This window comes from Balaenoptera acutorostrata, chromosome 3, assembly GCF_949987535.1.
Source record: "Balaenoptera acutorostrata chromosome 3, mBalAcu1.1, whole genome shotgun sequence".
Classification (NCBI taxonomy): domain Eukaryota; kingdom Metazoa; phylum Chordata; class Mammalia; order Artiodactyla; family Balaenopteridae; genus Balaenoptera; species Balaenoptera acutorostrata.
The window spans coordinates 135,030,412-135,053,918 of NC_080066.1; the positions used below are offsets into that span (position 1 = coordinate 135,030,412).

General features: G+C 38.8%; 1 protein-coding gene across 1 annotated transcript in view; it reads right to left on the reverse strand.

The window, feature by feature from the left end:
* Positions 1 to 15,500: 15,500 nt before the first annotated feature.
* WDHD1 (WD repeat and HMG-box DNA binding protein 1) overlaps positions 15,501 to 23,507 on the reverse strand; it is a 97,503-nt gene continuing 89,496 nt past the window's right edge. The window contains exon 26 of the mRNA XM_057544360.1: positions 15,501 to 15,606. Coding sequence (XP_057400343.1) covers positions 15,544 to 15,606 — 63 coding nt within the window. The 3' untranslated portion in view covers positions 15,501 to 15,543. The remainder of the gene's footprint in view (positions 15,607 to 23,507) is intronic.

Sequence of the window (23,507 nt, forward strand, 5' to 3'; positions counted from 1 at the left end):
TCATAGGGAGAGCTGAATGTGAAGCATTCTTTAGTCTGCTTGATGATGGGGGCTGGGAGTGGAGCTTCAGTCCTGGGATCCCTTCCTCCAGTTACTGCCCTGGTTCAGGACCACCTGCCCACCCACAGGTGTGTTACAATACAACAAGCCTCTTTCCATCCATATTCCATCTAACCTTGTCCATATCAGTAGGCACAGATAGAAGACTCCCTGGAGACAGTTTCCCCTATTCTATACTGGATCCCAAGCCAGATGTGAACATTGAGATTGAGAATCCAAGCCAAGAAGGAGATATTTAAAATTTCATATAATTGTCCAAATGTTTTCACTTTGAGCCAAGTCACTCAGGATTTCAGTCAGTTCGAGTCAGGTGTTTGTCCTTTTTGGTCTATCACCTGCAGTGTGCAAAATATTTGTGGTTTTAAAGACTAACAAAAATTAAGCTTGTAAACTACCCTGGCAGAGTTAAATTTCAGAGAGGGGCTCTACTGCCATGGAGAAAGAGTGCCCTCATGATGCCATCAGGATTAGGTGTCATTCAACAAATATTCAGTGACCATCTGCTACATGCCAGGGTCTGTATAAGGCATAAAGGAGTACAACAGTGAACAAAAGAAACAAAAACTCCCTGCCTTCAAGGAGCTTCCATTCATTCATTCAACAAGTTCTTTGATGTTGTTACCTCTAAGGCATATGTGCTTTTTTTTTTTCTTCATTGTTTTTGGAAGAATTCTAGGGGCTTTATTGCCACTTAAAAAGTAAAACTGGGGATTTCCCTGGTGGCACGGTGGTTAAAAAATCCTCCTGCCAATGCAGGGGACACGGGTTCGATCCCTGGTCCAGGAAGATCCCACATGCCACGGAGCAACTAAGCCCGTTAGTTGCTTCGTGGCAACAACTACTGAGTCTACGTTTTAGAGCCCGCAAGCCGCAACAACTGAGCCAGGGCGCCTAGAGCCCATGCTCCACAACAAGAGAAGCCACCGCAATGAGAAGCCTGCATGCACACTGCAATGAAGAGTAGCGCCCGCTCGCCGCAACTAGAGAAAGTCCAGGCACAGCAACGAAGACCCAATGCAGCCAAAAATAAATAAATAAATAAATAAATAAATTTTTTTTAAAAAAGTAAAACTGGGTAAGCTCACAAATTAGAAAAAATAAGGGCTATGTCATGTAGTGGTTAAGAAACAATCTGAGGTGTCACCCTCCCTGGGTTCGTGCCCTTGCCTCCATCGGTTATCAGCTTGTTGACCATGGGCACGTTTCCTAATTTCTTTAAGCCTCAGTTTCCTCATCTGTAAAATGAGTATACTAATAATAGAATATTCTTCATAGGCTTGTTAAGGGAGTTTGAGATAATCTATGTAGAGAATTTAGCAACAGTACTAGAGACAGAACAATTGAGTGATAAATGTTAGCCATTGTTAATGGCAAGAGTGTTTAAAATACAAAAAGAATATTCTGATTATAGAAAGATCCCTTGGAAAATGAATATTTAACTGCTAATTTACTTAAGGGAAACTAAGTACATACCAGAAAAAACTTAGTGTTATATCTTATTAACTGAAAACTAATCAGAAGTTGAAATAAAATATTTCTGTAATTATAATGTAAATCCATAAGAATATGATTTGTTTCAAGCTTTTCAGTAATAGATTGTGTTAAGTGAGGTAAAACTGTATTGTAAATACTGTGAGTTTGGTTTTTTTTTTTTTTTAAGCACACTGTGCAACCCCTGATCATGGAAGTACAGAATTATACTTTAGACAATGCATTTTGCTGAATATTGTTTCCTAGTAAACATCTATTTGTTGAGTTCCCAACCAGGCATTGTGAAATGGCACAGTTCAATAAAAGGTTGTCAGACTCATGTATGATGAGAACACTGGGCTGGAGCTCTGTCATCTGAGACAAAGATGATCTGAACACTGACCAACATTTATCTGCAAAGAGTGCCATCTCCAACACAGCCGTGTCTGATGGCAAGGCTATACATCCAGCCACATATTTCCACTGCTCATGCCTTCTCCCTGATCCCCTCTATCAATTAGTGTGGGAGTTATTTCTGGAGGATGCCTAGTTTATCCAGAGTAGAGGATTTGTTTTCTAGTCAGCAGATGCTTTCAAGTGGTAATTTAACTGTCAATGAAAAATAAATAAATGGTGTTGCAAATTCTGGATGATCTTAGCAATTCTTGGAAGCTCTGAGTTATTGAATGTATCTCCCTCTCAGTTGCCTGGGGAACTGCATTTTAATGTCACACGTCAAGCAGTTCTTTCCTGAATGTAATTGTAGTTTTTCTGATGCCATGCTTAAAGCTGTTCAAATGTTTGGCTTCTGGCAAATATTTCCTAACATCATTCATGACAGTGATGGATCTGAAGCAATTTTAATACATTTTTAAATCCCACTAACTTGTTAAATAACCAGAGAAAGAATCCTATATAAATTGAAAACATCTTTATTACCAGAAGAGATGTCTGGGAAGATATATGCGAATCTGTATTGATCTGATGTTTTCAAGACCATGGTTGGTCCTTTGCAGGATCAAATCTTAGAAGCCAGTCATGCATCTTCATATAGTGAGATGAAGCCCAATACTGGGTAGACCATTGGTTTCTGGAAGTCACTGCTAGATGCCTACCCAATATTCTTTCTCCCCTTCTTTTTTTACTGAAATATCTCCAACTTAGTTCAGAGAGGCAGTGTGCCTGGACTTGGCTAAAAACACAAATTTTCCAAGTTTCCTGGAGCTGCAATGATCACATATTCTGTCCAATGAGTTATCCGTTGCTAGGTGGCACTTCTGGGAAAGGCCTTTGAAAGGGTGAAGATAGGTGCTCAGCCTATACGTACCTCCTGCCCTTCACATTCTTTCTCTTGCTAGGAATGCAGAGGTCATGCAGAAGTGGATTAGCCATCTTGTGCCACAAGCACATGCTCAGGATAACTGAGCAGAAAGATAGGAAGATCCTGAGTCCCCACTGACACAGCAGAACCTCTGTTCCAGCCCTGGATCACCTCACCCCGGCTTGCCATTACTTGAGAAAAGTGAAACAAATTACTGAGCCACTGGTGTTTGAGTCCCTGTCATTAGAAGCCAAACACAGTTCCTAACCTGTAGTGGAATGCTACAAGTAAAATGGGAAACTAAGTGTTTGACAGAGGGCTTTAAAGATCCACCTACTGGAGCCTGGAAGGCTAGTGGTCCCTGTTTCAGCAAGGTAAAGCATTTGGTCAAACTGTTCTCTGCTATACCTTTCTTGCAGTACTTCAGTCGTCACTCTGATAGCAGAAGAGGAAGAGAGATGGGACCTTGTTCATTGATAGTATTGCCAAGTCATTCTAGACCAGCTCTGCCACCCCTAGACCTCTTATTGGGTAAGAAGAATGATCCTTTATATTTTCTTTGCATTTTACATTATAGAGTGCATTCTACTTAAGGCATATAAATGAGAGGAATAATTCCAAATACCCTGCATGGTACCCGGCATATGGAAACTATTTAATAGAAATTTGTTGGGGGGGCGGTGGTGGTGGGATGAATTGGGAGGTTGGGATTGACATGTATACACTGATATGTATAAAATAGATAGCTAGTAAGAACATGCTATATAAAAATAAAATTAAATTAAATTTTAAACCCCCTGATTCCTGATCAAACCGGGATAGTTGGTCACACTGTTACACTTAAAATATGTTATCCTATTTCTTTTCTCAGAGCTTCTCAGTTTTTATCTACCGCTACCTTTCTACTTTCCTTCTTACTTTCATTCTCATGTGTCATTTGTTGTCCACTATGTGTCAAGTATAATGTTAGGTGTTGGAGAAGTACAACAAAGAGTAGTCGGATCAGAAAGTTTCCATCTACTAAAGGAGACAGATGTATAAATCTAATTATAATACAGTATAGTACATTCAGTTGAAGAGGTAAGTGTGAAATATTTTGGGAATGCAGAAGAAGTAATTTAAGGTACTGAGTGATTTAGGAAAGGGCTTCATAGAGAAGGGGACATTTGATGTGCATCTTAAAAATGATTAGATAGTCATCAAGCAGGGAAGTTGCTGAGTAGTTGCCTCTTACCACTTAAACCTTCCATTTTAATGGAGCTTTAATCTGAACAAAAGATCAGTATAAAACAAATCCAGGAAAAGGATGCTCATTATTCATGATTTCTTATCTTTTATGAAATTTTTATCTGAATCTTTCTCCCACACAGAAGCAAGTTCTAGTAGTTCTGGCTAAAGAAATGCAAACAGAAGTTGTTGGATGGGTGGGAAGACTGATTAAAAGGGACAGACAGAGTGTCCTTGTCCCCACAGTGAGCTACAGCCAGCACCTGCCTCTGCAGGAGACCCTCCAACACTAGCAGCCCTGTGGCTGACAAGGTCTTGGTGCTCCAGCTGGGTATCAGGCCTGTGCCTCTGAGGTGGGAGAGCCGGGTTCAGGACATTGGTCCACCAGAGACCTCCCAACTCCACGTAATATCAAATGGCAAAAGCTCTCCCAGAGATCTCCATTTCAACACTAAGACCCAGCTCCACTCAACGACCAGCAAGCTAGAGTAGTGGACACCCTATGCCAAACAACTAGCAAGACAGGAACACAACCCCACCCATTAGCAGACAGGCTGCCTAAAATCATAATAAGGTCACAGACACCCCAAAACACACCACCGGTCGCGGTCCTGCCCACCAGAAAGACAAGGTTCATCCTCATCCACCAGAACACAGGCACCAGTCCCCTCCACCAGGAAGCCTACACAACCCACTGAACCAACCTTAGCCACTGGGAACAGGCACCAAAAACAACGGGAACTACAAACCTTCAGCCTGCAAAAAGGAGACCCCAAACACAGTAGGTTAAGCAAAATGAGAAGACAGAGAAACACACAGCAGATGAAGGAGCAAGGCAAAAACCCACCAGACCAAACAAATGAAGAGGAAATAGGCAGTCTTCCTGAAAAAGAATTCAGAGTAATGATAGTAAAGATGATCCAAAATCTTGGAAATAGAATGGAGAAAATATAAGAAACGTTTAACAAGGACCTAGAAGAACTAAAGAGCAAGCAAACAATGATGAGCAACACAATAAATGAAATTAAAAATTCTCTAGAAGGAATCAATGCAGAATAATTGAGGCAGGAGAACGGATAAGTGACCTGGAAGATAAAATAGTGGAAATAACTACCGCAGAGCAGAATAAAGAAAAAAAGGAATGAAGAGAATTAAGGACAGTTGTAGAGACTACGGGGACAACATTAAACACACCAGCATTTGAATTATAGAGGTCCCAGAAGAAGAAGAGAAGAAGAAAGGGGCTGAGAAAATATTTGAAGAGATTATAGTTGAAAACTTCCCTAATATGGGAAAGGGAATAATCAAGTCCAGGAAGCACAGAGAGTCCCATACAGGATAAATCCAAGGAGAAATACGCCAAGACACATAATAATCAAACTATCAAAAATTAAATACAAAGAAAAAATATTAAAAGTGGCAAGGGCAAAATGACAAATAACATACAAGGGAATCCCCATAAGGTTAACACCTGATCTCTCAGCAGAAACTCTGCAATCCAGAAGGGAGTGGCAGGACATATTTAAAGTGATGAAAGGGAAAAACCTACAACCAAGATTACTCTACCCAGCAAGGAGCTCATTCAGGTTCAGCAGAGAAATTAAAACCTTTACAGACAAGCAAAAGCTAAGAGAATTCAGCACCACCAAACCAGCTTTATAACAAATGCTAAAAGAACTTCTCTAGGCAGGAAACACAAGAGAAGGAAAAGACCTACAATAATAAACCCAAAACAATTAAGAAAATGGGAATAGGAATATACATATTGATAATTACCTTAAATGTAAATGGATTAAATGCTCCCACCAAAAGACACAGACTCGCTGAATGCATACAAAAACAAGACCCATATATATGCTGTCTACAAGAGACCCACTTCAGATCTAGAGACACATACAGACTGAAAGTGAGGGGATGGAAAAAGATATTCCATGCAAATGGAAATCAAAAGAAAGATGGAGTAGCAATTCTCATATCAGACAAAATAGACTTTAAAATAAAGACTATTACAAGAGACAAAGAAGGACACTACATAATGATCAAGGGATCAATCCAAGAAGACATAACAATTGTAAATAACTATGCACCCAAGATAGGAGCACCTCAATACATAAGGCAAATGCTAACAGCCATAAAAGGGGAAATCGACAGTAAGACAATCATAGTAGGGGACTTTAACAACCCACTTTCACCAATGGACAGATCATCCAAAATGAAAATAAATAAGGAAACACAAGCTTTAAATGATACATTAAACAAGATGAACTTAATTCATATTTATAGGACATTCCATCCAAAACCAACAGAATACACTTTCTTCTCAAGTGCTCATGTAACATTCTCCAGGATAGATCATATCTTGGGTCACAAATTAAGCCTTGGTAAATTTAAGAAAATTGAAATCTTATCAAGTAACTTTTCTGACCACAACACTATGAGACTAGATATCAATTACAGGAAAAAAACTGTAAAAAAATACAAACACATGGAGGCTAAACAATACACTACTAAATAACCAAGAGATCACTGAAGAAATCAAAGAGGAAATCAAAACATACCTAGAAACAAATGACAATGAAAACACGAGGACGCAAAACCTATGGGATGCAGCCAAAGCAGTTCTAAGAGGGAAGTTTATATCAATACAATCCTACCTCAAGAAACAAGAAACATCTCAAATAAACAACCTAACCTTACACCTAAAGCAATTAGAGAAAGAAGAACAAAAAAACCCCAAAGTTAGCAGAAGGAAAGAAATCATAAAGATCAGATCAGAAATAAATGAAAAAGAAATGAAGGGAACAATAGCAAAGATAAATAAAACTAAAAGCTGGTTCTTTGAGAAGATAAACAAAATTGACAAATGATTAGCCAGGCTCATCAAGAAAAAAACGGAGAAGACTCAAATCAATAGAATTAGAAATGAAAAAGGAGAAATAACAACTGACACTGCAGAAATATAAAGGATCATGAGAGATTACTATAAGCAACTATATGCCAATAAAATGGACAACCTGGAAGAATTGGACAAATTCTTAGAAAAGCACAACCTTTCGAGACTGAACCAGGAAGAAAGAGAAAATATAAATAGACCAATCACAAGCACTGAAATTCAGACTATGATTAAAAATCTTCCAACAAACAAAACACCAGGACCAGATGGCTTCACAGGCTAATTCTATCAAACATTTAGAGAAGAGCTAACACCTATCCTTCTCAAACTCTTCCAAAATATAGCAGAGGGAGGAACACTCCCAAACTCATTCTACAAGGCCACCATCACCCTGATACCAAAACCAGACAAAGATGTCACAAAGAAAGAAAACTACAGGCCAATATCACTGATGAACATAGATGCAAAAATCCTCAACAAAATACTAGCAAACAGAATCCAACAGCACATTAAAAGGATCATACACCATGATCAAGTGGGGTTTATCCCAGGAATGCAAGGATTCTTCAATATACACAAATCAATCAATGTGATAAACCATATTAACAAACTGAAGGAGAAAAACCATATGATCATCTCAATAGATGCAGAAAAGCTTTTGACAAAATTCAACACCCATTTATGATAAAAACCCTCCAGAAAGTAGGCATAGAGGGAACGTACCTCAACATAATAAAGGCCATATATGACAAACCCACAGCCAACGTTGTTCTCAAGGGTGAAAAACTGAAACCATTTCCACTAAGATCAGGAACAAGACAAGGATGTCCACTCTCACAACTATTATTCAACATAGTTTTGGAAGTTTTAGCCACAACAATCAGAGAATAAAAAGAAATAAAAGGAATCCAAATCGGAAAAGAAGTAAAGCTGTCACTGCAGATGACATGATACTATACATAGAGAATCCTAAAGATGCTACCAGAAAACTACTAAAGCTAATCAATGAAGTTGATAAAGTAGCAGGATACAAAATTAATGCACAGAAATCTCTTGCTTTCCTATACACTAATGATGAAAAATCTGAAAGAGAAATTAAGGAAACACTCCCATTTACCACTGCAACAAAAAGAATACAATATCTAGGAATAAACCTACCTAAGAAGATAAAAGACTTGTATGCAGAAAACTATAAGACACTGATGAAAGAAATTAAAGTTGATGCAAAGAGATGGAGAGATATACCATGTTCTTGGATTGGAAGAATCAACATTGTGAAAATGACTATACTACCCAAAGCAATCTACAGATACGGTGCAATCCCTATCAAACTACCAATGGCATTTTTCACAGAACTAGAACAAAAAATTTCACAATTTGTATGGAAACACAAAAGACCCCGAATAGCCAAAGCAATCTTGAGAAAGAAAAACGGAGCTGGAGGAATCAGGCTCCCTGACTTCAGACTATAATACAAAGCTACAGTAATCAAAGACAGTATGGTGCTGGCACAAAAACAGAAATATAGATCAATGGAACAGGATAGAAAGCCCAGAGATAAACCCACACACATATGGTCACCTTATTTTTGATAAAGGAGGCAAGAATATACAATGGAGAAAAGATCGCCTCTTCAATAAGTGGTGCTGGGAAAACTGGACAGCTACATGTAAAAGAATGAAATTAGAACACTCCCTAACACCATACACAAAAATAAACTCAAAATGGATTAAAGACCTAAATGTAAGGCCAGACACTATAAAACTCTTAGAGGAAAACATAGGCAGAACACTCTATGACATAAATCACAGCAAGATCCTTTCTGACCCACCTCCTAGAGAAATGGAAATAAAAACAGAAATAAACAAATGGGACCTAATGAAACTTAAAAGCTTTTGTACAGCAAAGGAAACCATAAACAAGACGAAAAGACAACCCTCAGAATGGGAGAAAATATTTGCAAATGAAGCAACTGACAAAGGATTAATCTCCAAAATTTACAAGCAGCTCATGCAGCTCAATATCAAAAAAAAAAACAAGCCAATCCAAAAACGGGCAGAAGACCTAAATAGACATTTCTCCAAAGAAGATATACAGATTGCCAACAAACACATGAAATGATGCTCAACATCACTAATCATTACAGAAATGCAAATCAAACTACGATATCACCTCACACCAGTCAGAATGGCCATCATCAAAAAATCTACAAACAATAAATGCTGGAGAGGGTGTGGAGAAAAGGGAACCCTCTTGCACTGTTGGTGGGAATGTAAACTGATACAGCCACTATGGAGAACAGTATGGAGGTTCCTTAAAAAACTAAAAATAGAACTACCATATGACCCAGCAATCCCACTACTGGGCATATACCCTGAGAAAACCATAATTCAAAAAGAGTCATGTACCACAATGTTCATTGCAGGTCTATTTACAATAGCCAGGACATGGAAGCAGCCTAAGTGTCCATCGACAGATGAATGGATAAAGAAGATGTGACACATATATATGATGGAATATTACTCAGCCATAAAAAGAAACGAAATTGAGTTATTTGTAGTGAGGTGGATGGACCTAGAGTCTGTCATACAGAGTGAAGTAAGTCAGAAATAGAAAAACAAATACCATATGGTAACATATATATATGGAATCTAAAAAAAAAAAAGAAAAAGAAAAAATGGTTCTGAAGAACCTAGGGGCAGGACAGGAATAAAGAAGCAGACGTAGAGAATGGACTTGAGGATCTGGGGAGGGGGAAGGGTAAGCTGGGATGAAGTGAGAGAGTGTCATGGACATATATACACTACCAAATGTGAAAAAGATAGCTAGTGGGAAGCAGCCACATAGCACAGGGAGATCAGCTTGGTGCTTTGTGACCACCTAGAGGGGTAGGATAGGGAGGGTGGGAGGGAGACGCAAGAGGGTGGAGATATGGGGATATATGTAAATGTTTAGCTGATTCACTTTGTTATAAAGCAGAAACTAACACACCATTGTAAAGCAATTATACTCCAATAAAGATGTTTAAAAAAATTAAAATAAAAAATTAAAAAATAGTCAAATTCAAGGAGACTGATTAGTAAGTGAATAGAAATATATCTTTTAAAATAAAATATTGGCTGTCTATAAAAAAGGGGGGGGGGGACAGACAGCTGGGCAAGCCCTTTTGCCATTTCCTCTTTGCTTTGTTGGAATTCAGAGGTGATGACTAGCACTCCCGCAGACATCTTGGACCATGAGGCATCTTTGAAAATGAGTGCACTAATGGTGGCAGATCAGAAAGATATAAGGAATCTGGTCCCTGATAATTGTGGAGCAACCACAGACTCCTGAACTGCCTACCTCAGAACTTTTACAAGAGAGGAAACTAATCTTCCGTGTATTTATAACAATTGCTATTTAGGGGTTTGGGTTGTATGAAGTTAAACCTAAACACAACGGTTATAAGTAACAAGTCAAATTTTTAGTGATAACTTTAGTGTATTAACAGTCATATACCCACAACTACTATTGAGTAAGAATTTTCTGACATAGTACAAAATATGCAGACATCATTGTAGATAACAGCAGACAACCTTTGGCCATATTCCTCTTCAGTCCAACTAGGGCTCACATCTCCCTCCAGATCCTGGATCCCTCTCCTACCACTTCCCCTCTTCTCAAGGTTAGCTTTGTTTGCCTACCACCTCAACCATCTCGTTCCTGTCCGTTTATTCTGTGAATGAGTTAATCTACCACTCCAGACCTCAGCCTAGCTCAGCGCTGATGAACATGTACTTTCTACTCCCCAAAGATATTTTGCTTATTGTAGGTAATTTTCCTCCCTAAAAAGAATTCCGATTGTAAATCAACTATATACTCCAACCAAAAAAATAAATAAATAAGAATATTGTATTAACTCAAACTGATATTTTTCCTCTACTACATATATTTTTTAAAAATATTTTTGTTTAAATATTTCTTTATTTAGGCTGCACCGGTCTTAGTTCCGGCACACAGGATCTTCATTGTGGCATGCGGGCTTCTTAGTTGCGGCATACGTGTGGGATCTAGTTCCCCAACCAGGGATTGAACCCAGGCCCCCTGCATTGGGAGCACAGATTCTTACCCACTGGACCACCAGGGAAGTCCCTCCTCTACTACATATATTATCTCAAAAATTCCAAAACTTACTCAACCAATTTTTACCTATTTGTTGAAGTCCTGTGTCATTTACTATCCATGGAAAAGCTTGGTCCACGAAGGAAACTCCTAACCAAAAATGTATAGATTGAGTTTATCGTGTTAAAAGATAAACTGAGGCATATTAAAATTTTAAGTTTATTTAAGCAAAAATCAATTCCAGTTGGGCAGTGCTAAATCAGAAGTGGTTTGGGTGCGCCACAGAAAGGAGCCAGCGAAAAGACTTTTATAGAGAAGTCACAGAAGCAAAGCAAGGAATTTATTTGATTGGTTATAGCTTAAGCAGCTGCCTTATTTGGGAAAGATTAGCTGGCTGTTTGTGATTGGTTGTCCTTAGGTTTTGATTTCTTAACCTTGAGGCATTTACAGGTTTAGGATTTGGTTTTCTTACTTAGGCTACTAAGGCATTAAAGCCTCCTCAGTCTAATGACCTCCTTGTTTAATTAATTTAACAATCCAAAGCCCTAACAATTTCTCCACACTCCATCTGCATAGCACAAGTTGCTTTCTAAATCTCAGAAATGTGATAAGAAATATGACATACCCATCACGTCCCAGAAAAAATTCTGAGTTAATGTGCAGTCCTATTCATGTATCAGTCTTACATTTTCTTGATGAAACCTAGAGACAAAAATGTTAAAATTTTAGGCTGGTAAGGAGGTATTTTTGAGCAGGTAAGCCTCAGTCCCCCCTCAGTTTCCAATGTACAAGAAGTACCCCTGACCTTCAGCCTCTGAATAGATCTGTCTTTGGCTTCCATGTACTGCGAGGTATAGGGGAGATGAGAGACACTTCAATGGAATTGGACAAAGGGATATCCTAGCAAGAGCAGTGAATCCTAGGTCTTGGGAAATAGCATCAGGTGGGTCTGTGTATTTGCAAAGTTGTGGAGAATCTAAAAGGAAAATTGTGGAAACTGGGACTTCCCTGGTGGCCCAGTGGTTAAGAATCTGCCTGCCAATGCAGGGGACACGGGTTCGATCCCTGGTCTGGGAAGATCCCACATGCTGTGGAGCAACTAAGCCCGTGCGCCATAACTACTGAGCCCACGTGCCACAACTACTGAAGCCCACACGCCTAGAGCCTGTGCTCTGCAACAAGAGAAACCACCGCAATGAGAAGCCCGCGCACTGCAACGAAGAGTAGCCCCTGCTCGCCGCAACTATAGAAAGCCCATGCACAGCAACGAAGACCCAACAAAGCCAAAAATAAATAACTAAATAAATAAAATAAAAGGAAAATTGTGGAAAATTTCCTCTCCAAGATCACCTCATTTTCCTTCTCTTAACTCCCTAGTTTTGCTTGACCTGTTTCTTTCTTCTTTTGGCTTCTTTCATACCCGCCAAAGTCTGCTCTTCTCACTTTTATCATATACATAATATTAATTATTATTTTAAAAAATGAAATATTTCCAAACTGCTGAGATTATATATATATGTGTGTGTGTATGTGTATATATATATATACATATACGTATTTTTTCTTATTGAAATCTACATAGAATAATATAGAAGCAGACAGTTGTAAAACTTGTGAATGCATTTGGGAGATATAGTTTAAAAGATATAGTTGAAAGATCAGTGAGACTTTCCAGAATGTTAACATGATAGGAGCATGTGTTTAAACTGTATATTGCAAGCTTCAATCATTCAAATACTATCTGGCTGTCAGGATTGTCCCTGTTTCTCAGGATGTTTTAAAAGCTCCGGGATCCACCCCATACAACCAAAAACTTGGAGGGAAGTTCAAAAATGTTCCCAGCCTTGTATGTTATAATTGTTGCAGGAAGGGAGACCCCTTCCAGGGCCCGAGAGTGGGCTCTTGTCTAACACTGGGTAGTGAATTGTCCGAGGAGACACATGTGCTGACAAAGCAAGAGACTTTATTGGGAAGGAGCGCCTGGGAGTAGAGGAAGAGGGTAAGGGAACCCAGGAGGACTGCTCTGCCACGTGGCTCACAGTCTCGGGTTTTATGGTGATGGGGTTAGTTTCTGGGTTGTCTCTGGCCAATCATTCTGACTCAGGGTCTTCCCTGGTGGCGCGCGCATTGCTCAGCCAAGATGGATTCCAGCGAGAAGGGTCCTGGGAGGTTGGTAGGACATATGGGCTGGTGTCTTCTCTCTCCTTTTGACCTCTCCCGAATTCTTCTGGTTGGTGGTAGCTTGTCAGTTCCGCGTTCCTTACCAGGACCTCCTGTTGTAAGATAACTCATGCAAATGGTTACTATAGTAACCATTTGGCCAGGGCGGGCGGTTTCAGTCAGTGCTTCCCCTAACATAATCACCAAACTTAAATAGATTCAAACCATGAAAGAGAACAGGCCCTTTGGTAGCCAGGCTGGAGAATGGTATCCATCTGAACAAGGACGAGACAGAAATAACCAAATGACCAGAAAGCAGAGAAACTCAACACTTACCCCAGGTCCCTTCACCACACTTGCTCGAGGTAAGGGAGAAGGCCACAGCCAAGCACCAGTCTAATCCAGTCTTTGCAGGAATTGAAAGGACAGGGATTCTTTGGGAAGAGCCTCTGAAAGGCACTGGTTCTGGTCTTCTGATCAGAAGCTAAATTGATAGATTGTTCCATCTCATTAAACCAGTCTCTTAGTCTTGACACTAGGGCAGTCCAGTTAAATTCATTTAAGAAGGCAGTGATATAGGTGGGCTTTCAAAGTTAGGCCTATAAAGTGCAAGCAATCAGGTATTTAACAAGAGGCATTTCTGTGGAGACAAAAGAAAAACAAATGTTAATGATTGGAGCAAATTATAAACCAGTTTCTGAACCTGGGGGCAGTCGTTTGAGAAGAATTCTAGATGTCAGAGCTGAAGCATTTTGCAATTTAAAATGTCTCTGGGGGCTTCCCTGGTGGTCAGTGGTAAAGAATCCACCTTACAATGGAGGGGACGTGGGTTCGATCCCTGGTCAGGGAACAAAGATCCCACGTGCCGCAGGGCAACTAAGCCCATGCGCTGCAACTACCGAGCTCGCGCGCCTCAACTAGAGCCTGTGTGTCGCAAACTACAGAGCCCACGTGCCCTGGAGCCCAGGCGCCACAACTAGAGAGAGAAAACCCACACACCACAACTAGAGAGAAGCCCACGCACCACAACGAAGATCCCGCATGCTGCAACTAAGACCCGACACACCCAAAAATAAATAAAATAAATAATAAATTTAAAATAAAAATTAAATGTCTCTGATGATGTCATCAGGTGTTCAGGTAATTTTTCTGAGTGGCTTACACAGCAACAAGCATGAAGATTGTGTAAGCATGGGCTATTGTGGTAATCTCTATCACGTTTATATCAAGTTGTTCAGCTTCAGAGGGCTTCAGGAAAAGGGCAGCTTTAGTTCTCAATGATTCCAAGTCAAAAGTGGGAGAAAAATTGGAAATGTTACTTCGGAGAGTTGTAGTTAAATTTTTGAGGAAACTAGAAGAATTTAGAATCCAGTCCAGTTTACAGAAAAAGAAAACCTCAAAGATGATTAACAACTAGAATCTAATATCCACAAGTGTCTATTATAGTTTCTGCTGAAACACAATCTTTTCTCTCTAAAATCACCCTCAGTTCTACCAAAGATAGCCAAATTAAGACAAATTTGTTTGCAAAATAAGTTTAGTCTCATTAAACTTGGCCTGCTTATTTACATAAGTCCAGCAAGAAAAGCAATTGACCATAGAGGTTCTTTTGAATCTGCTTTGCGTGCACGTTTCATAAGGAATCCCCAGATTGAACTTTTACATGCCTCTCGAGACCAGGACACCATACCAAGAACATGCCATCAGACTTGTCTGTAATACCTATAGATTTGGGTGAATTCCTCTCTTCTTAAGGTCCCCCGAAGATCCTGAGGTTCCTGCATCTGCTGGGAAGTGGCCTCCCTTACTCACCTGGTAAGGCTGCTGGGAACCCTGTAATCAAGGTACCAGGCTCTTTTTCCAAGGGGCTTTATGGCTTCATAAAGTCAACCTTAGTTCCTTAAAGCCATCCAGTCATATCTGAGTCTATGCATGTCTTTCTCAAATATGACATTCTAGTCAAAGCCTTGGTAATATAACCAATGTTCCCAAATGTGTCCTATTATAATAAAGAAGACAGATTCTTAATGAACTTATGTAAATAACTATATTGCCATGAGAATAAGAATATTCACTAAGAGTTTCCAAATTCTGGAGGAATCAGGTAGGGATAAATGTTTCAATTCTGTTTACAAATGCATAATTTACTAAATTGCTGTAAGTCATAGTATAAAAGGAAATGTTTCTTTATATCTGGAAAACAAAAATTTAGTATTTCAGACAAAGAGTCATAAAAATTATAATCATATTCATCAGTTTATTCAGTCCCATGTGATTAATTCTTGTTGATCTTGGTCTTCTTTTAGCAGTTTTATGGAGCCATCAAGTTTTTCATTAGTGTTCTGTAATTTCTTGCCCAATTCAATGGTATGATCTGAAAGTTATCAGAAAACTGTATATGTCAAAAAGTCCATTCTATGAATCTTCTTGAAGATGAAGCTTTTTTGCAAAAGCATCAGAGTAAAATAATAACTGTTTATAAATAACAAAAATGGCATGGTTAAAGATCTAATCGCAATGCAGTTGACAAAGAAATTTGGTTATTTCTGCAATATACAATATTTTAAGATAATAACTAGAATTGTGATGGGTAATATTATATCAGGACATATCTGAATTTTAGAAATTTCATATAATTTCTAGATCATTTGTATTAATAATGTTTATCCACACAATATAACCTAAGAAGGTTTACCAACACCCTTTGACAATGCTTCCCATGTAATTTAACATACCAAATAAAACTAATTAATTTAACATTGCTCTTTTGAGATGTTTCAGGGCCCTCTGAAACATCCCAAAGTTAGCTAGAGGTCAAAAGGACTCCATTTAGAATTTGATTGCAGAAAGTTTGTCAAAGATATCAAAATTTGGGCTTCCCTGGTGGCGCAGCGGTTAAGAATCCGCCTGCCAATGCAGGGGACACAGGTTCGAGCCCTGGTCCAGGAAGATCCCACATGCTGCAGAGCAACTAAGCCCGGGTGCTACAACTACTGAGCCTGCGCTCTAGGGCCCGCAAGCCACAGCTACTGAGCCCATGCACCACAACTACTGAAGCCTGTATGCCTAGAGCCCGTGCTCCAAAACAAGAGAAGCCACCGCAATGAGAAGCCTGTCGACACAACTAGAGAAAGCCCATGCGCAGCAACGAAGACCCAACACAGCCAAAGATAAATAAATAAAATAAATAAAAATTAAAAAATAAAAGATATCAAAATTTGTTTAAACACTTGGTCAAATAGGATCATAAGTCACTGTGAAACAATATTTATTCATGTAATCAAAGTGACAATAAAAGATTTCAAAGGCAAATAAAGAAAGTTACAACAGATTACTTAAAAGGTAAAAAAACTTTATAATCTGTTATCAAAAGCAGATCAATATTCTAAGAAAACTCTGTCCTCTTAACAGAAAGAAAATCAAATTCTAGTTTTGTACCAGCTTATCTTTAATATTAAAATGCATTCACTCACCAAAGCTATCTTGAGAAAGAAGAACAGAGCTAGAGGTATTCATACTCCCTGACTTCAGAAGATATTACAAAGATACAGTAAACAAAACAGTACAGTACTGACACAAAACAGATACACAGATCAATGGAACAGAAATAAACCCACACACGTATGGCCAATAAATCTACAACAAAAGAGGCAAGAATATACAATGGAGAAAAGACAGTCTCTTCAATAAGTAGTGCTGGGAAAACTGGACAGCTATGTGTGAAAGAATGAAATTATAACATTCTCTAATACCACATACAAAAATAAACTCAAAATTGATTAAAGGTCTAAGTGGAAGACCAGAAACCAAAAAACTCCTAGGAGAAAACATAGGTTAAACAATCTTTGACATAAGTCATAGTAATATTTTGGGGGCCTGTCTCCTAAGACAAAGGAAACAAAAGAAAAAATAAACAAATGGGAGCTAATCAAACCCAAAAGCTTTTGAACAGTAAAGGAAACCATCGACAAAAGAAAAAGACAACCTACCAAATGGGAGCAATATTTGCAAATGATATGACCAATAAGGGGTTAATATCCAAAACATATAAACAACTCATACAACTCAATATCAAAAAACCAAACAACCCAATTAAAAAATGGGCAGAAGACCTGAATAGACATTTTTCCAAAGAAAACATACATATGGCCGACAAGCACATGAAAAGATACTCAACATCACTAATCATCAGGGAAAAGCAAATCAAAACCACAATGAGATCCCCTTGGGAGATCCCAGTGACTGGGGCAGGACCCTGAGAGGTATTTCTGGGTGTTAGTCATGTTTTATTTCTTTATCTGTGAGCGAACTACATAGGTGTACTTACTTTTTGACACCCATGATTTGTGTACATTTCTTTATGTATGTTACACTCAAATAAAAAGTTTGCTTGAAAAAAAAACACAATGAGATATTATTTCAAACCTGTCAGAATGGCTATCATCAAAAAGAACACAAATAACAAATGTTGGCGAGGATGTAGAGAAAAGGGAACACATTGTACACTGTTGGTGGGAATGTAAATTGGTGCAAACACTATGGAAAACAATATGGAGGTTCCTCAAAAAACTAAAAATAGAGCTACCATATAATCCAGCAATTCCATTCCTGGGTATATATCCAAAGAAAATAAAAACACTAGTTCAAAAAGATTCATGCACCCCATGTTCATAGCAGGATGATGATGATGATTATCAATAGCCAAGATATGGAAGCAACCTAAATGTACATCAGTAGATGAATGGATAAAGATGTGATATATATATATATCACATATGTATATAGGAATATATATTCCTATATATATATATATATATAGGAATACTACTCAGTCAAAAAAAGAATGAAATTTTGCCATTTGCAACAACATGGATGGACTTGGAGGATATTATGCTTACTGAAATAAGTCAGACAGAGAAAGACAAATACTGTATGTTATCACTTTTATGTGGAATCTAAAAAATCAAACAAACAAATGAATATAACAAAATAGAAACAGACTCCAATATATAGAGAACACACTAGTGGTTACCAGTGCGAGAGGGAAAGGGGTAAGGGCAAAATAGGGGTAGGGGACTAAGAGGTACAAATTACTATGTATAAAACAAGTAAGCTACAAGGATATATTGTACAGCACAGGGACTCTATAGACAATATTTTATAATATTGGGTTGGCCAAAAAGTTCATTCAGCTTTTTCCGTAAGATGGCTCTAGTAGCACTTAGTTGTCTGTAACTTCATTTGAAACAATTTTGTTAGATTGTATTGTGACAGCTGTCATATCAGCGTGCATTAAAAAAAAAATTATCAAAGTTGGTGAATCTTTGTGTAGCCATTTTACTATTAAAGATGGAAGAAAAAAAGCAACATTTTTGGCATATTGTGCTTTATTATTTCAAGAAAGGTAAAAACACAACTGAAATGCTAAAGAAGATTTGTACAGTCTATGAAGAAGGTGCTGTGACTGATTGAACGTGTCAAAAGTGGTTTGCGAAGTTTCATGCTAGAGATTTCTCGCTGGATGATGCTCCATGGTCGGGTAGACCAGTTGAAGCTGGTAGCGATCAAATCGAGACATTAATTGAGAACAATCAACGTTATACCACGTGGGAGATAGCCGACATACTCAAAATATCCAAATCAAGCGTTGATATCATTTTTCCAGCTTGGTTATGTTAATCGCTTTGATGGTTGGGTTCCACATAAGTTAAGCGGAAAAAAACCTTCTTGACCATATTTCCTCATGCGATTCTCTACTTAAAACGTAACGAAAACGTTCCGTTTTTAAAACAAATTGTGACGGGCAATGAAAAGTGGATACCGCATAATAATGTGGAAGAGAAGAGATCGTGCGGCAAGTGAAATGAACCACCACCAACCACACCAAAAGAAGGTGATGTTGTGTATATGGTGGGATTGGAAGGGAGTCCTCTATTATGAGCTCCTTCCACAAAACCAAATGATCAGTTCTAACAAGTACTGCTCCCAGTTAGACCAACTGAAAGCAGCACTCAACAAAAAGCGTCCGGAATTAGTCAACAGAAAACGCATAATCTTCCATCAGGATAATGCAAGACCGCATGTTTCTTTGATGACCAGGCAAAAACTGTTACAGCTTGGCTGGGTAGTTCTGATTCATCTGCCCTATTCACCAGACATTGCACCTTTGGATATCCATTTATTTCGGTCTTTACAAAATTCTCTTAATGGAAAAAATGTAAATTCCCTGGAAGACTGTAAAAGGTACCTCGGACAGTTCTTTGCTCAAAAAGATAAAAAGTTTTGGGAAGATGGAATTATGAATTTGCCAGAAAAATTGCAGAAGGTAATGGAACAAACAGTGAATACGTTGTTCAATAAAGCTCTTGGTGAGAATGAAAAATGTGTCTTTTATTTTTACTTAAAAACCAAAGGAATTTTTGGCCAACCCAATATTTTATAGTAACTTTAAGTGGAATATAATCTATAAAATTTTTGAATCACTATGTTGTACAACTGAAACTAATATCATATTGTATATCAACTATACATCAATAAGGGACTTCCCTGGTGGCGCAGTGGTTAAGAATCCGCCTGCCAATGCAGGGAACACAGGTTTGAGCCCTGGTCTGGGAAGATCCCGCATCCCATGGAGCAACTAAGCCCGTGTGCCACAACTACTGAGCCTGCGCTCTAGAGTCCGTGAGCCACAACTACTGAGCCCACGTGCCGCAACTACTGAAGCCCTCATGCCTACAGCCCATGCTCCGCAACAAGAGAAGCCACCGCAATGAGAAGCCCATGCACTGGAATGAAGAGTAGCCCCCGCTCGCCGCAACTAGAGAAAGCCCGCACACAGCAACAAAGACCCAACTCAGCCAAAAATAAATAAATTTATTTTAAAAATTATACACAAATTCTTTTTGCACAGAGGCTTGATAAGGGCAATCAACAAGAGACTTTCAAAAAAGAATGTTGAATAAAGTTCAGTAGAGGGAAGAGAAATGGACATATAAATTTAAGGAGAAAAATGAAGAAAAAGAAGAGCTTATTCAATAATTTGTTTAACTGGATGGTGGTAACAAACTACTATGTATTTACATTCCATTGGCTACTCTCAGAATGCTGTTCTGGTTTTGTTTTAAAGTTCGTGTTTAAAATACACCACATCTCCAAAGAAGACATACAGATGGCCAATAGGCACATGAAAAGATGCTCATCATCCCTAATTATTAGAGAAATGCAAATCAAAATAACAATGAGGTTCCATCTCATACCAGTCAGAATGGCCATCATTAAAAAGTCTACAGACAATAAACTCTAGAGAGGGTGTGGAGAAAAGGGAACCCTCCTACACTGTTGGTGGGAATGTACGTTGGTGCAGCCACTGTGGAAAACAGTATGGAGGTTCCTCAGAAAACTAAAAATAGAATTACCATATGATCCAGCAATCCCACTACTGAGCATATATCCAGACAAAGCTATAATTCAAAAAGATACATGCACTGCTGTGTTCATAGCAGCACTATTCACAATAGCCAAGACTTGGGGGAAAAAAAAAAAGACTTGAAACAACCTAAATGTCCATCGACAGATGAATGGATAAAGAAGATGTGGTACATATAAACAATGGAATACTACTCAGCCATAAAAAAGAATGAAATAATGCCATTTGCAGCAACATGGATGAAACTAGAGATCATCATACTAAGCGAAGTAAGTCAGAAAGAGAAAGACAAATACCATATGATATCACTTATATGTGGAATCTAAAATATGACACAAGTGAACATATCTATGAAAAAGAAACAGACTCACAGACATAGAGAACAGACTTATGGTTGCCAGGGGGGAAGGGGGAGGGGGAGGGAAGGATTGGGAGTTTGGGATTAGCAGATGCAAGCTAGTATATATAGGATGGATAAACAACAAGGTCCTACTGTATGGCACAGGGAACTATATTCAATATCCTGTGATAAACCATAATGGAAAAGAATATGAAAAAGAATATATATATAACTGAAACACTTTGCTGTACAGCAGAAATTAACACAACATTGTAAATCAACTATACTTCAATAGAGTAAAAATAAAAAATAAAATAAAATACACTGCAAATATATCCTTTACAACTACAATCTTATAAAACTTTTAGTAATCAGTCTAACAGTGTATGTGTGAGGCAGGGAAAAGGTAGACGGACACATAGATTTCTAAAATTCTTTTGGAGGTACTTGAGCAAAAATGTTTGGTGACAACCACTGTGGGATTTGGAAACTTAAGTGGCAGCATGTAACCTCACTTCCCCTCAACCTGTGCTGTGCAGTGCAGTAGCTACTAGCCAATATCACTCTTGAGCACCTGAAATATCGTTAGTCTGAATAAGAAACAAATGCTATAAGTGTAAAATACATACTGGGTTTCAAAATTTAGTATTAAAAAATGTAAACTATCTCATCAATAACTTTTATATTGATTACATGTTGAAATGACAATATTTTGGATATACTGGGTTGAATGAAATATATTATTAAAATTAATGTCACATTTCTTTTTTAATGTGGCTAACTAGAAAAATTTTAATTGTATAGGTGACTTGCATTTGTGGCTCACATGATATTTCTATTGAACAGCTCTGTGCCTAGACAAATGTTTCCCACATCCCAGGCATCCCTGGAGCCCTGCAAGAATTTTGCAATATCTGCTATTACTGGTGGTATTATTATTATGTACTTAATACTGACTCACATTTTTACTTAAAGTTATTTTTAAAGGAAGCTATATATCATGGGCTTAATATATGAGCTCAAGTTGTTAATACACATTAAGTAAATATATAACCCTTAAAATAAAAATTGCTTGTGTCTCAGGACTTCCCTTGTGGTCCAGTGGTTGACTCCGCCCTTCCACTGCAGGGGGCATGGGTTCCATCCCTGGTCGGAGAGCTACGATTCCACATGCCGTGTGGTGCGTCCAAAAAAGAAAAAAGAAATGTTCTGTCTCAGTGTACCTCTGAAATCATGTTATGATGTGGTAGTAACAGACCCACATGTGTTGGGAAACTCTTCCTTGGACGAGGGAAGAGGAGTTTGGGGGGAATTTCCCCAGGTGGTAGAAGCTCTAGGCCCACTCCTGAACAGTGCTATTTCCGGCCACCCAAAGACTGGCCACCACGAGCCGTGGCCCTGGAGGCAGCAGTGAGGCAGAGTGGGATCCGAGCTTCCGAGGAGGCGTGGAGCTGCCTCTCTGATGGGGATTCAGACAGCTTAGATGGCAAGCATCTCAGTAGCAATCAGGTGGACTGAGCAATAAAGACCTTTATTTTCCATACCCCCTCAAACACCCACCTCAACACCCCATTCTGGTGTAGTCCTCCAAGAAAAGAGTGCCCCACCTTGACATAGGGGTTGAAGTCAGGTTAAATTTGATTTAGAAAATAACATGATTTCTTTTTTTTTTTTTTTATAAATTTATTTATTTTATTTATTTATTTTTGGCAGTGTTGGGTCTTTGTTGATGCGCGTGGGCTTTCTCTAGTTGTGGCAAGCGGGGCCTACTCTTCGTTGCTGTGTGCAGGCTTCTCACTGCAGTGGCTTCTCTTGTTGCGGAGCATGGGTTCTAGGCACGCGGGCTTCAGTACTTGTGGCACGCAGGCTCGGTAGTTGTGGCACATGGGCTTAGTTGCTCTGCGGCATGTGGGATCTTCCCGGACCAGAGCTCGAACCCATGTCCCCTGCATTGGCAGGTGGATTCTTAACCACTGTGCCACCAGGGAAGCCCCAAACAACGTGATTTCTGCCTCCAGGATTGTGAAGTAAAATTCAGATCCCTTATACGCCTCTGCAACATGGGTACTGTTATCCTTATATGTAGATGAAACTCAGATGATGTAAGGGACCCCTCCAAGGTCATGCAGCTAGCAAGTGACACCTAGCTGACTTCAACCTTGGAGGCTTTGCTATTTCCCTCTGCTCCCATTTTGCAATAGGCATCATGGACACAAGAGAGATGTGATCCTACCCTCTACACACTTGAAATCTAATTGGGACCCAAAATATTTTCCCCTCATATTATCAGGAAAACATCAGAAAAAATTTTCACTGGCAAACATACATCCAACTCATTTCCATAAACAAAATTTAAAGCCATATTCAACATCCTTTTGGGCCCACAAAGTAGTTTCTTTTATTTTTTTAATTTATTTATTTATTTTATTTAATTTTTTATTTTTGGCTGTGTTGGGTCTTCATTGCTGCACACGGGCTTTCTCTAGTTGCGGCGAGCGGGGACTACTCT